Below are 12,850 nucleotides of genomic sequence, written 5' to 3' on the forward strand. Positions count from 1 at the left end.
CCCCTCCCAGCCCTGCCGCAGGTGACACAGCCACGATACGGGCGGATCTCGGAGCAGGCTGGATGGTTGCGGTTCCTGTAGCTTTGGTAGAGGTATTTAGTTCACAGTTGTCCATTCCTCATGCCAATCTCTCCCTCGCCTCAGCCCAGGCTGCAGGAGGAGGCTCCCGGGACCGCCCTGGGCCGCCCCACACCAGGAGGGTCCTCCCAGCCCTGCCGCAGGTGACACAGCCACGATACGGGCGGATCTCGGAGCAGGCTGGATGGTTGCGGTTCCTGTAGCTTTGGTAGAGGTATTTAGTTCACAGTTGTCCATTCCTCATGCCAATCTCTCCCTCGCCTCAGCCCAGGCTGCAGGAGGAGGCTCCCGGGACCGCCCTGGGCCGCCCCACACCAGGAGGGTCACTGCAGGTTCAGCTCCGTCGCGGTGAACAGGTCAGCTCACGTGAAGGCCCCAAAGAAGCCAGAAGCTATTTGGGAGGCAAAGGTGCCGGTCGAGAGGGGAAATACTGTCCCTGAGGTAAACATTTTTGCTGTTGTGGAGGAGGTCCCTGAGGTGCACATTTCTGCGGCGGAGGCGGTGGCCTACAAGGGGACAGAGAAGCCACTGTCAGCCAGGTGACTGCGTGTCCCTCTCCCTCTCACCCAGCACTGGTCCCGCGGCCACGACTCCCCCGCCCCGGCCAGTGATGCTGCTTCTCACAACCTCGGCTGCTACATCAGCTGCAGACTCATTTCTAATACACCATGGTCAGACTCTGCTTCCCACTGCCTGAAATCCTCAGGGAACCCCGTTTGTTACACATTTTCCCCCAAAATAGTTTAGAGACCCCCCCCAGTTTCCCACCACAGGAGCTGTTCTGAAGTGCTCCCCTCCTCCCCCCGCACTCGCTGTGTTTTATGGCACAGGCATTGCACCTTCGAGACGCAATCAAACACTCAAATGAGAAATAAAGGAAAACTTTCCGTTTAAAGTTACTGAGAAATGATCCTGTGCTTGGCAAGAACATTCACCCATCAGCGAAATGACAGATGTTGGAGTAATTTCTTTTTAAACTGCATGTTTTGAGAGGCATTTCATCTCCCTGTGCATGGGGCTAATCTGGCCCCTCAGCAGCACTCCGAAACCTGTTAATCAGAACGTGGCTGTGACAGCGTGTAAATCGAATGCTCTGGGGAACGGCACTTCAGCCCCGCAGCGGGGAACGAGGAGAAACGTCTTTCAAGACAAGGTCGGTCCCGCTCGCATGTAACGCGTGATGAAATACCCGAATGCTCACAGAGACGAGGGCAACGACCACACTCATACATCAGCGCAACTGCCGATCGCTGTGAGGAATAACTCAACCCACCTTGACGGCAGCTTCTGCGGCTGTGGCGCCTGGTACGGCGGAGACCGGTAGTAAGGCTGGGGGAAAGCCTGCTGGGGATGCTGGTTAACTGGGTAAGATGGAGCAGGAAAGGTATTTGGCTCCATATTCTATGAAGGAAACAACGAGGATGTTCAGAGATTTGCACATAGGGAATTAAAATAATTGCTTCCTCAGTCGGTGACGTCTGAGACCACTTGCTAACACACCTGGAAGTGTCAGCGTTGCTCTTTCCATCTGAGAAACTCAGTAGAAAAGCAACAGCAGTCTGAAAAGCATCGTGTATGGGACACAACAGAAAGGCTGATGACAACAGCGTTTGGTTTGTTCCACAAGGGCACTCTGGCCAGTTAGAGCGTCCCGAGACAGCTGGCCTGAAGAGGAGCTGGGCCAGGGAGCTAACAAGGACCACCCCCCTCCTCAGAGGGGGACAGGGTAAGGGAAAAGGGGCAGCAAGCAGGTGAACTGCTTGCCAAGCCACAAAAAGATCGAATAGAGGAAACTGAGGCGTTCTGTACACTCCCCACCCCCTCTTAGGATATAATCCTTCTCTTTGCCTCTTAGCAAAGAGAAAACCCAAATTGCAGAAATGAAAAAATAAAGTAACAATTCAAAATAAAAATAAATTGAAATAAAAAAAAAGTTGATGGTTTTATTAGGGCAAAATTTACATAAGCTACCTTTATTCGTTACTTTAGAGTAACGGTGAATAAGGTAATGAAAAGTGGATGGTTCCTACCATGGGAGCACCTCTTGGAGCGTAAGGCAGGCCATGGGAAAAGCCTCTGGGCTGGTAGCCTGTTGGTTCGGTTTCGGTCCTAGGAGGTGGCGACTGGAGTGACCTGAAATCCCATGGATACGGCCACGTGAAGAGATGTCCTCGACAGAGGGACGGTGCTGTGACCCCAAGCTCCTTGAACCCACCAGAAGGATTTGTGCCACCTTAGCACATACCCAGCGTTGGGTAGGCGGCACTGGCCACACCGCTAATAGACAGCGCCACCCTCCTGCTGGTTCGGACTGTGCAGCTTCACTTTGCCTCTTCGTACCAAAGACGGGACCCAAAAATACAAAACCCATCACCAACGCACGACAATAAATGTAACGGTAAAAAGGAAGTTCTCTGCTCCCTCAGCCGAAGGTGAGTTTACCCTTTCTGTCATTGCCCAGGGCAAGCTACATGTGGGGCCTTTGCCTGACATCTTGGGACAGGAACGTCCTCCGTGCCTGGGCACTGGCTCAGACAAACAAACATCTGCAGCCAAATTCAAAAGGGCAGAGGGGAAGGTACGAAGGAGACTGTACTTACGAATGGCAGCGTGACATTAATCTTCGACAGCCTCGCTTCAGCCGGTCTCTTTTTGCAAATGCCAGAGCAGCAGCGACCAGGAGTGGGAGGACCAGGAAAAAAAACACCAGCAGCCCATCTCTCAGCGAGGTGTCTTTGTCTGGTGGGGACAAAGCGACGGAGAAGAGGATTACATGGTGTTACTTCACTCACTGTAGCAGTGAATATCTGTAGGATTGGTTCCACAACTATTTTCCATTTTTCATAGAAGAAAAAGCTAAGGAATCTAGTACGACTGCAAGATGTATGCCCAAATATACGACTTCCTGATGATCTTTTCACAAGGATTGTCTGCTGAGACACAACAGAACTGTACGTGCCATGATACCCTGGGCTATAACAGCACATTGAATTACTGGATCAATACCCAATTTTTCTTCCCCCACATTCCTGTGAAGATCTTACGAGCTCAGCTGAAAGAGAGGAAAACAGAACTGCTGCCCCTTGGTCTGATCCTAAATCATCACCTTCTCCTGCTGTTGTTTGCTGTAGGCAAAGAACTCGGGTTCTTAATCTCCCCATTTTTATATGCAGTGAATTTCTCCACTGCAGACTGTACACAAAAGCCTTTCCCTTTTCTGGCTGATGATTTGAGGCATCTGTCCGTGCTCCAACATGATTCTCCAGTCTATATCTACGTGGTGTCTGGCTTCCTCCAAACCCACGCCACCTCATGAAAAAATAGCCTTCAAGATAGATCTTGCAGCTCACAGAAGCGACTGCCTCAATCCTGTCTTCACATAAACCTTCTCCAACGCAGAGCCTGGGTTTGGCTTCTCGTTTCATCCTCAGACTGTCAGTCACAACACTAACCCCACAGACTCTTTTGGTTGCTTTCGCACGTGCAGGAATTGTGCTCCCCTGCCCCAGACATCCCCCCTCATCCCAGTCAAACACAGATGCAGGTATCCTCCAAGTACATCGATAAATCATCCTCCCATGTCAAACACCGACCCTGCACCTTTCCTGGGGGGAAAACTGCATGAAAACACACCACAAAATTCCCTCCCCAACCCATCTTTTCCCTTCACAAAAAAAAGAAAAAAAAAAGGTGAAACAAAGTCTGCAAACGACACAGTGTCAAAGCCCTGCACTCCCTGTTCTTTACCACATACCTCTCCTCTATCCTGTGAGGTGTTTGGGGCATTTGTATTCGCTACCAAACAAAGCACCCTGTCTGCATTCAGGTAACAAACATCAATAACATCGTGACCTGTCGACAAGGGCTGCCCTGGCCCACCTTGGCCAGGAGTTAGTCCTGCACTGCGGGTGCACACGCAGCCACCTGCAGGTACCAGGGCAGGGCAGCTACTCATCTCTGCCACCTCCTTAGAGAGGGGCAGAGTCACATCCATGGATTTGAACCAACACCCTCAGCCAAATCTCACGGTTCGTTCTGATGCGTGGAATAACTCCGCAATCAAAATTGATTGTGAAGCAGGTATGTTTATTTTCAGCTCTGCAGAGTTGGGTGCAGCGAGGGTCAGGTACCCTAAAGATGCCTGCACACCAAGCTGCAGTTTTGGCTTCTCTTTTAAAGCAGTAGAACGTACATATTCAAAGGATTGCTCAACCACATAATACATATTTATCAAGTTGTCCTGCACTTGATGTAAATTAGATCTCCTCCCCTTGCACAGACACAGTCTTAGCCTTCGAGGGGGAGGAGGGGGGTGGTCTTTGGTGGTTGTTATCTCTCTTGTGTCCACTACTCAGGGCAAGTTGTGCAACACCTTCCCTCGTAGTCACCGCCTGTTGCGCAGAGGCAATTCTCCCTTCTCCTTATCTTGTCCCAAACAATGAAGCATCAAGTGATAAGACCCCTGCTTAAGCCTTGCATCCGTCAAGTGATAAAGGGAGCTACGTGAGCTTCTCCAAGGGCGGGACATTACACTTTGCTTCTCCTGATTATGCAGGGTTTTAAGCAATACCCAAGGACAAGGCAGTTTAAGCAATTAACAAAAGCCAGAGCAATTTAAGCCACAGCGAAAGGCAAAAGCAGTTTAAGTCATAGTGAAAGGCCAAGCTAACTAATATTCAAAACCTGTCCTAAATTTCAGAAGATATTTTCTACTTCCCCATCTCAAGTGCAGGTCAGAAACAACATTGAACTGACAAGAGAGGAAAGATTAGTTCTCTGATGCACCTGAAACACACATTCTAGAGCTTCTGTGGTTGTTGCAGCATGTCCTGCAGGTACGGTACGTATGCAGCTTAAATGCAGCAGATGATGGTGCTGTGTTGAAGCAGCGACCTCCTAGAAGAGCAATTTAAGCCACAGCAAAAGGCAAAAGCAATTTAAGTCATAGCGAAGCTAACTAATATTCAAAACCTGTGGATATTTTCTACTTTCCCATCTCAGTTCAGATCTAAGAATGGACGGGGCTTCAGCTCCCAGCTTGGGTACAGAGACATCCAAGAGGATCTTGGTCCAAGGTGGCAGAAATCGCCTGAAGATGCCTAAACCAGCCCCGTTGCTTATGGATCCCCAGCAGCCCAAGAGAGAGACGTGCAGCACCTTGAACCCCAAACCTTAACTAGAACAGTTTGTAAAGGAAACCGGCTGAAGAGCCAACCCCCAGTGCTTCAGCCACCCAGAGTCAGCTGCCTCAGAGCACCCAGCACCCCCCGGGCCAGCCCCAACTACTCACCGTTGTAAGGAGGTCCGCTGTCTACGCTCCCTCCGTAGCCTTTCGTATCGCAGTACGGAGGGGCCCAGCCTGCTTCGCAGTGACAGTTCCTGTTGTTGTTGCACACCTGTACGGGAAGACACAACCGTCACAGGACGGGCTGTTCAGTAACTTCAGCTGCCGTGTACCTAAAAGCACATGCAGGAGCCATGACTGACTGCTCCATCCCTTCGGCATCACTCAGCCTGGAGAACTTTAACTGATAACTCCAACGTCAATTCCAAATATCCTTGGCCAGGGGGCTCAAGATGCCTGAGCAAGCACCGCATCGCTCAGGATGAGCTTCCAAAAATGCACTATCCCCCTGTTTGAACAGCATGGCTTTTGGGGGTTTTTTGTGAGATGCAGAGTTTCCAATTACGTTAGTAATACTGGAGTTGGGAATTCTTGTCTGGCAAAAAAATATCATCTCAAGAGCTGTCATCAAATATTTTTTTGACACTGTTATAGGTTCTCTTGCCCAGAGATGTTTTATAAAGAGTTTTACAGTTAAACAAACAAAAATATTATGTTACTATCCACCATTTTAAACTTATTGTTCAACTTACGTAACTTTGGTCCAACTTTTGCTGACTGTTAAATGCACTTTTCTCATTAACAGTATCAAAAAGCAGCTTTTTATCCCAAAATCCACCGTCAAGAACCCACAGAATTTTTTAAATCACTGCATCTAGCATCATGATAACTTTACCCCACATGAGTTCAGCTCTAAACTTCCTGGGTGCAGGACAGCCCAGTGCACAGACCCTGCTGATCACAGCGTACCCGGCCCAACCTGCGACTCTTGATAAAGTCTGTTTATCTGTTTGCATGGTCATTGGCTCTAGAGCTCTCCTGTTCCCGTAGGAGAGGGGCAGAGGAGCTCAGGTGGCAACACCCCCCGTCACCCTGAACCTCACAGACTCCGGGCTGATGGCGGGGGCTCTCGGCGGGCACAGTGGCTCCGGTGGTACTCACCCCGTGCCCGTGGCACTGCTTCTCCACGTCACAGTCGTAGTTCAGCACCGAGGCACTCACACACTGGAAATGCCTGCAGATCTGGGGGTGAGGAGACACACACCAATGGAGCAAGATGGCATCTCTCCGACCTGGCCTTCCTTCCCTTCCCGCACCCGACTGCCGCTCCACAGCGCTCAGCTCCGTGGCCACTCTGTGCCCACTGACCCCAGAGTGAGTCGCAAACTCTGCAAGAAACTCCAGCTCTGCAGAACCCCCGTCCTACAAAGAGCTTCTCAGTCTGGGGTCTGAACTGTCACTGGGGGTCTTTTGTCTGCAGCCCGGGTGTACAGGAACGGCAGCTGCACTGTGCACAGCCAGGGCTCGTGAATGCACATTCCTCTGCTGGGGCTGAGCTCGAGGCTTTTCCGGTCAGTTGGGTTTTAACTGAAAGTTGTCTTAAAGGGATTTGTGCTTGCCCAGCTCTTGCTGCTCGTTGAGAGAGCAAAGACTCTGGCTCTCACAAACCTCATTTCTTTCTCTTCATCTGTAAGTGAAAGGCTCATCACACTTTCAATGCACATGCACTAGGCAGTGTGGGAAACCAGCCCACTCTCTCAGCTTTGCATTAACCACAGGCATCAAAAACATTAATGGCCATAAATATTCATGGCACGACACAGCTGAAAATTTTATTGGCATGAAGATCCCCAATTATTACTTTAAGAAATCACTCTTTAATTGTTAATTACCTTTCCAGTATCACATTTGGTGCCTTCATTCACCATTCCTGGGTCTGGGACGTCAGAGCCTAACTGGAAATCTACACCCCAGCACGTGGTGCCTCTGATGGGAGTTTGGATAATTGCAGGCTTAATTCCAAAAACAGGCATAGTTCTCACATTTTCACACTGCAGCTTCCCACACATGGCATTCCTACAACATCAACAGATGAATACTGTAGTGACACTTGAATTTATTCTGAGGGAAAAAAAAAAAAAATCTATCAGCATTGGATACGATATGTTTTCTACTACAAGACACTGCTTGAAAACAAAATTGTGGTTACTCGCCAAACAAAACTGAGCTGGGCCTCACTTCAGAGCTGCAGGAGAATGGATTCACCCCTTCTTTCCGCAAGCTGTTGGGATCTTTCCATGAAATAAAACATGAGCATTTGCTACTTGTTTTTCTGGGTGTGTACCTCTCAGGACAAGAACCATTCCTGATGGGAGATGTGGACGCACAGATCTCCCGTGGCCATGGAACACCACACGCACGGGAAACAACGGCATGATCCCGAAAGCCTCAAACCCAGCTATGAAGGAATTGCCTGAACCCTCAAACTCATTTCAACTATCACATGTAAGAGTTGAAGCCAGACAATCTGAAACAAAAGTCGAAAAAACTTACAACTGCCTGAGAGTGAGGGCTTCACGTGCTGACAACAGCTTCAGAAATTGGGATAAAATACATCTTTTCTGAGTAACCTCACCGTGGTCTCAGACCGGTGCATACACCTCCCAAAGGTAGGATAGGGGATAACGTGTCTCTCCCCAGGGCTAAAACACCCCAAACCACTGCTGCAGCACCCAAACACAGATCCTCAATGGTGTGTTTAAGAGCTTTGTGATGCGCTGGGCTCAACTCACCAGCTGGAACATTTCTTGTAGTCATGGCCGTGGAAACCGCAGTTGCCAAATCTGTCACCCTTGGAATTCACTTCAGCAAAACAAATGTTGGGGGCTGCTTTGGCTTCTGCAAACAACAACCCAACCCCCAGAGGAAATGAGTTAAACAGGGACAGAAACATCTCATGTCATCACGTCTCCTTCACCCAGAGCAATCATCCTGCTACACCTTGCACTTTCCATGCAGCACAGAGAGCTTAAGAACTCCATCAAAACAACAGTGAAAGTGTCAGCACTGCCAGGTTCCAAGCAAAAAAAGAGAAAAAGTCACTTAATTTTGAGTCAGTTAAACCATCTGATATTTCATCTTTATTGCCCCACAACCACTGTCACAGGGATGATCACTCCAAGAAAATGCCTACTTGAGTCACCAGCACAGCACTAAAATCCATTTGCTCTTTGTTACAGGAGAACAAGAAAATATATTTTAAATTAACTTAGTGTATTCCCTTAGCTATGTCTCCTACACAAACCGCACCACCATGCTCATCCTTACTTGAGCCAAAGATATCCTGGCACTGCGCGTCGTAGTACTGGCACACGCCATTGTAACAGTAGGCTTCCTCGTTGTGGCACGGGTGACCGTTCTGAACGGTGAAGTCTGGCTGGCAGAACTGGGACGTGCCATTGCAGTACTCGGGGAGGTCACACTCATTGTTACTCGCCCGACACTCGGTTCCTCCAGGAAGGAGCTTGAGAGAGACGGGAAAAAAGGAAACTGCATCAGCAGCTAGAAACCTCACCACAGAGATGAACAGAATATGCCCCGAAAACCAGGCATTTATTGCAGCCCTCGGTGGATGCTGTGCACACGCATGATGATTCCCCCTCAAGATGCACCAGCTAGGCCAGCGCTCTCTTCTCCCAGCCCCTGCAGAACACTTGCAAACACTTCCAAACGCTTCCAAACACCGCCCCTGGGTCTCTCACCCGGCAGTTCTTACAGCAGTCGCCGTAAGCACATTCAGCTCCGGACCGGAGTCTGCAAGTTCCCGGCTCACAGCAAGGGTCGCTTTCGCATTCCTGAAAGGAGACATGCTGTGAGCATCAAGAAATCGCACCCCCTGCCACGCACAGTCCCTCCCCTCCGAGGAGCACACGAGGCTACCTGGCAGCGCTTGTAAAACACACCAGCTACCAACGAACCTTTGGGGAACCACAGTCGCACTCCTCCCCAGCATCCACCAGCCTGTTCCCACAGTATGGGACACTGTAGGTCTCGTCGGGCCTGGGAACATTGAGCAGGCAGCTCCCGCCTTTGTTGAGAGTCAGCTTCTCAAAGTCCTCTGCACTGCAACTGCTGAAGTTCCTCGATCCCCTGTGAGGGACAACATGAGCTCACCTTTTCACTACACCACCTGTGAAAACTAAGTGCAGGGTGGGTCCTGCTGGCCCTCAGAAACCGCTTTCCCTTTGGTCCGTTACTTACGATGCTCCGGAGCTCATAATGCAACTGCTGGCCCCGCAGTGACAGACACGTTCGTCATCGTGGTTCATACCCAGGTTATGGCCCAGCTCGTGAGCCATGATCGATGCAAACATCTGAATGCTGATTCTCCCGAACTGCACAAGAGCGAAACAGACAAAAATTAGCAAACAGCTTACATCGAGAAAGTCGGTGTTCACTTCTGTGCCAAAAAGACACTTCTGTCATTCCGCCTCTGCATTAACATGTTCTCGGACCCACTTCAAACCCAGCGCGTGTCACTTGCTTGATAAAGAGCCCCCAGATAAACCTATTTCTACACTACCTGACAACCTCTACTTCCCAGAGCAGCTGCAACATTAACATAGAAAACAGAGCTCTCCACACCAGCCCAAATCTCCTAAGCTCCAGCTCCAGTACCTGTGTCACTAGTCCCAGTGAAGAGGACTGCTGGGATTGCCAGTTACCCGAGATCAGCAGCTCAGTTCACTAATGCTCTGTGATTTCGCATGAAGCGGGCAGGCAGCTGGCACTGCTCCAGGAGACTGCCACTGGGCAGGTCAAGCAGACACCAGAGGACAGACCTGAGAACACCCATGTACTTCTAAGGCAGGGGTGCTTAAAACACCAGTGGAGAAATACTGTCCCTTTTTCGTGAGCACTGCAACTGAGGAGAGGGGAGGCTGAGCAGAGGGTGCAGAACACTCAGAAAAGATGTGAAGCAGGCATCAGGAAGAGCCAGAAAGGGTTTGGGACCACAGAGAAGTCCCCGCTAAGCCACTTCAGCCTTATCATTAAAGATTCTGCACTTCCAGGAAGACTTCGGGAGTGCAATCCTCTTCTCTGGATCACATTCGCAGTATCACTGAAGATATCTCACCACGTTAATGCCTCCTGCGTGGCTCTTGGAGCAGACTGTTCCCACATAGGCCATCCCAGCTGTGCCACCAAACGCCTTCTTCCTGCAGCCACAGAGAGAAAAGGGAAAGGACATCACCCTGCTGTACAGACAGACGATGCTGCCAGCAGGACAGCCCACCCGCACAGCCACTGCACACCAGTTCCGCCAGTGGGGCACGAAAGGCCACTTTTCCAGCGCTACCCAGAGCATCGCCACCGACTGCGGGTTTGAACATACCTCCTCAGCTCTATCTGTCTGTTCGTGGCTCTTTTAGTCTTTTGAATTAAGACAAGAGTTTGCAGAGAAAGTTGGCCTCTCCCTCATCTTCCCTCTAAGCATAAAGGGCTACGTGGTCCACAGTAAAATCAGCTGTCTTAACTGGCCGTTCGCTGCCATTCTGCTACCGCCAAACTCCACAGATTTCTTTCCTTGTCAAGTCCCTTTTCATTACTCCCTTATTTTGTTTCTACACAATTCTCAAGGCTTAAGAGCAACAGCACAATGCGCCACATTTTTCTTCCTACAGAAGAATTTTTAACGAGTATTTTTTCAGCCATTGCACCCCACCACCTGTTTGGCCTCGGAGGGAAGGGGCTGCCGGTTCCTGCGGGAGGGGAGGACAGCTCTGCACAAGGGCCGACTGGGCGGCTGCCCAGTGTGACCCGTGCTCCTGCCTCTGCCCACTCTCTGCTTGGGGCAGTGGCTGCCTAGGGCCAGCGCTCTCTGCAGAGAGGGAAGCACACCCGCGCCCTGGAAGCGGGGCAGGGAACAGCTCAGAAAGCTCCGGGCTCGTTTACGGCACTAGGGACGGACAGATTAACGTCACGTGCCAGAGCCCAAACCACAGAGCTGACTTCTGGATATCAATTGCAGAAACTATTTTCGCTCCATTAAAATGCAACACTCTGAGCCAGGTTTATGCTCATTTTCAAGTGGAAAAAGCCCCAGATTACAAGTCTAACCAGTGTACAACCTGACAAAGGATTATCTGAATGGAAGCTTCACTGCAGGGCACGTGGGACAGGAAAAAAATTGTTAATTTAGCAATATACCTGTTAGAGAGGACGCCAAATTCTAGGACCACAGAAACCTTCTTAAAAATGCTTAAGCTGACTTGGAAAGTTTTCACAAGTACATAAGCCACAGCAGGTTGCTCTGGGCACTCTGCTGAAATGCAGCAGCTACTTCTGACACTAGAGCACAGCTGAGCAGACAGGAATAGAATAAAGCTCCTTAGGAGGCAAAGGGAGGGGACTGCAACTCACAGAACAAACTGGGCACTGTCATGTCTCCGGCGCAAAACAAGATTCTTCTCTCGCCACTGCACAAAATTTGCCAGCACGTCACCAGCACCTCCGTCTGTGCTAATGATGTTCTCATACTTCCAAATCTCTAGACCCACGAGCACAATGCGGATGTTCAACATGATGTACATCTGCGAAAAAGAAAAAACCGGGAAATTTTTCTGAAGACCTTCAGATAAGAACAAGTAGTCCGGTGTTACGTGTCCTACTGCAAGAATCTGCTTTGCCTGCTTGGGTTTGTTGTTTTTTTAAAGTTAGCGCACAATTTGAATCAGCAGAATGCACCGTCCCTATGATTTAGACTAAATTAAATTCCAAATTACTTCTCAAGTGTGATGACAGCAGATGAATTCAGAGGTGGGAAAGCTTTCATAGCGACGCATTCACCAAAGCCCGTTGCCAGTAAACTCTGCTATCGCTTGGCAGCCCCTGCTCCTCTGGTGCTCCTCCAGCACAACGCCCAGACACGACTCTGAGTTCTACCTCAGACAGCAACTGGCTTGATAAAACCCTTTATTTCATTCTCAAAGCGATAACAGAGCAGACTCCAGGGTGGGAGTCCAGACAGTGAGCAGAGCTGCACACGCCATCGCTCCCACTCAGACTCCGTGTAGCTTCAACTTACGCTGTCCAGGATGTTTGCCAGCTGCACCATGTGTTCTCTTACTTCTGTTTCACTCTTCCCAAAATCTTCAAACTGCAAGACAAAGAAACTTAGTCATGAAGAGAAAAGACAATGAGTTATAGAAAGGAACGAAACATTTTAAGACTAGTAACATGACAGACATTTCTGCCTGGCTCCAAATCTCCTGTCCAGGAGATGATAACCAAGACAGCAGCAGCATCATTGCTACTACTCGACGGCCCAGAGAAAACAGCAACAGCAAGGTTTGCTACGTGTTTTCCTCATGTTATTAGATTCCTGGCTATAGAAAGTCTCCACATTTGACAGTTTACTCACTCTACTCAAGAGTGTTGCACAGAACTTGTTTATTCAGTTTTAGGTCAGCATATCTGCTTAACCTTGGCTACAGCGTCTTTCAACAATCCATCTGGGAGTAACAAAGCCTGAGGCCTTCTCAAACCATCTCCCAGAAGGAGGAAGGGAAGGGACACACACAACCCCTACCTTTTCTTTATCGACAACTATGAACAGCTCCACGTATCGTGTTTGATGTAGAACCG

The 12,850-nt window shown here is 49.6% G+C and overlaps 1 protein-coding gene across 1 annotated transcript in view; it reads right to left on the reverse strand.

The window, feature by feature from the left end:
- Window positions 1–469: 469 nt before the first annotated feature.
- ADAM9 (ADAM metallopeptidase domain 9) overlaps window positions 470–12,850 on the reverse strand; it is a gene marked incomplete at its 5' end in the record, with an annotated part of 18,315 nt that continues 5,934 nt past the window's right edge. The window contains 16 exons of the mRNA XM_010136134.1: window positions 470–584; window positions 1,352–1,479; window positions 2,109–2,211; window positions 2,679–2,817; window positions 5,369–5,474; window positions 6,365–6,445; window positions 7,096–7,279; window positions 7,996–8,101; window positions 8,531–8,726; window positions 8,965–9,057; window positions 9,181–9,352; window positions 9,464–9,597; window positions 10,341–10,422; window positions 11,627–11,796; window positions 12,291–12,362; window positions 12,795–12,850. The exon at window positions 12,795–12,850 is cut by the window's right edge and continues 11 nt beyond it. Coding sequence (XP_010134436.1) covers window positions 470–584; window positions 1,352–1,479; window positions 2,109–2,211; window positions 2,679–2,817; window positions 5,369–5,474; window positions 6,365–6,445; window positions 7,096–7,279; window positions 7,996–8,101; window positions 8,531–8,726; window positions 8,965–9,057; window positions 9,181–9,352; window positions 9,464–9,597; window positions 10,341–10,422; window positions 11,627–11,796; window positions 12,291–12,362; window positions 12,795–12,850 — 1,937 coding nt within the window. The remainder of the gene's footprint in view (window positions 585–1,351; window positions 1,480–2,108; window positions 2,212–2,678; window positions 2,818–5,368; window positions 5,475–6,364; window positions 6,446–7,095; window positions 7,280–7,995; window positions 8,102–8,530; window positions 8,727–8,964; window positions 9,058–9,180; window positions 9,353–9,463; window positions 9,598–10,340; window positions 10,423–11,626; window positions 11,797–12,290; window positions 12,363–12,794) is intronic.

Source organism: Buceros rhinoceros, unplaced genomic scaffold, assembly GCF_000710305.1.
Source record: "Buceros rhinoceros silvestris isolate BGI_N320 unplaced genomic scaffold, ASM71030v1 scaffold8010, whole genome shotgun sequence".
NCBI lineage: Eukaryota > Metazoa > Chordata > Aves > Bucerotiformes > Bucerotidae > Buceros > Buceros rhinoceros.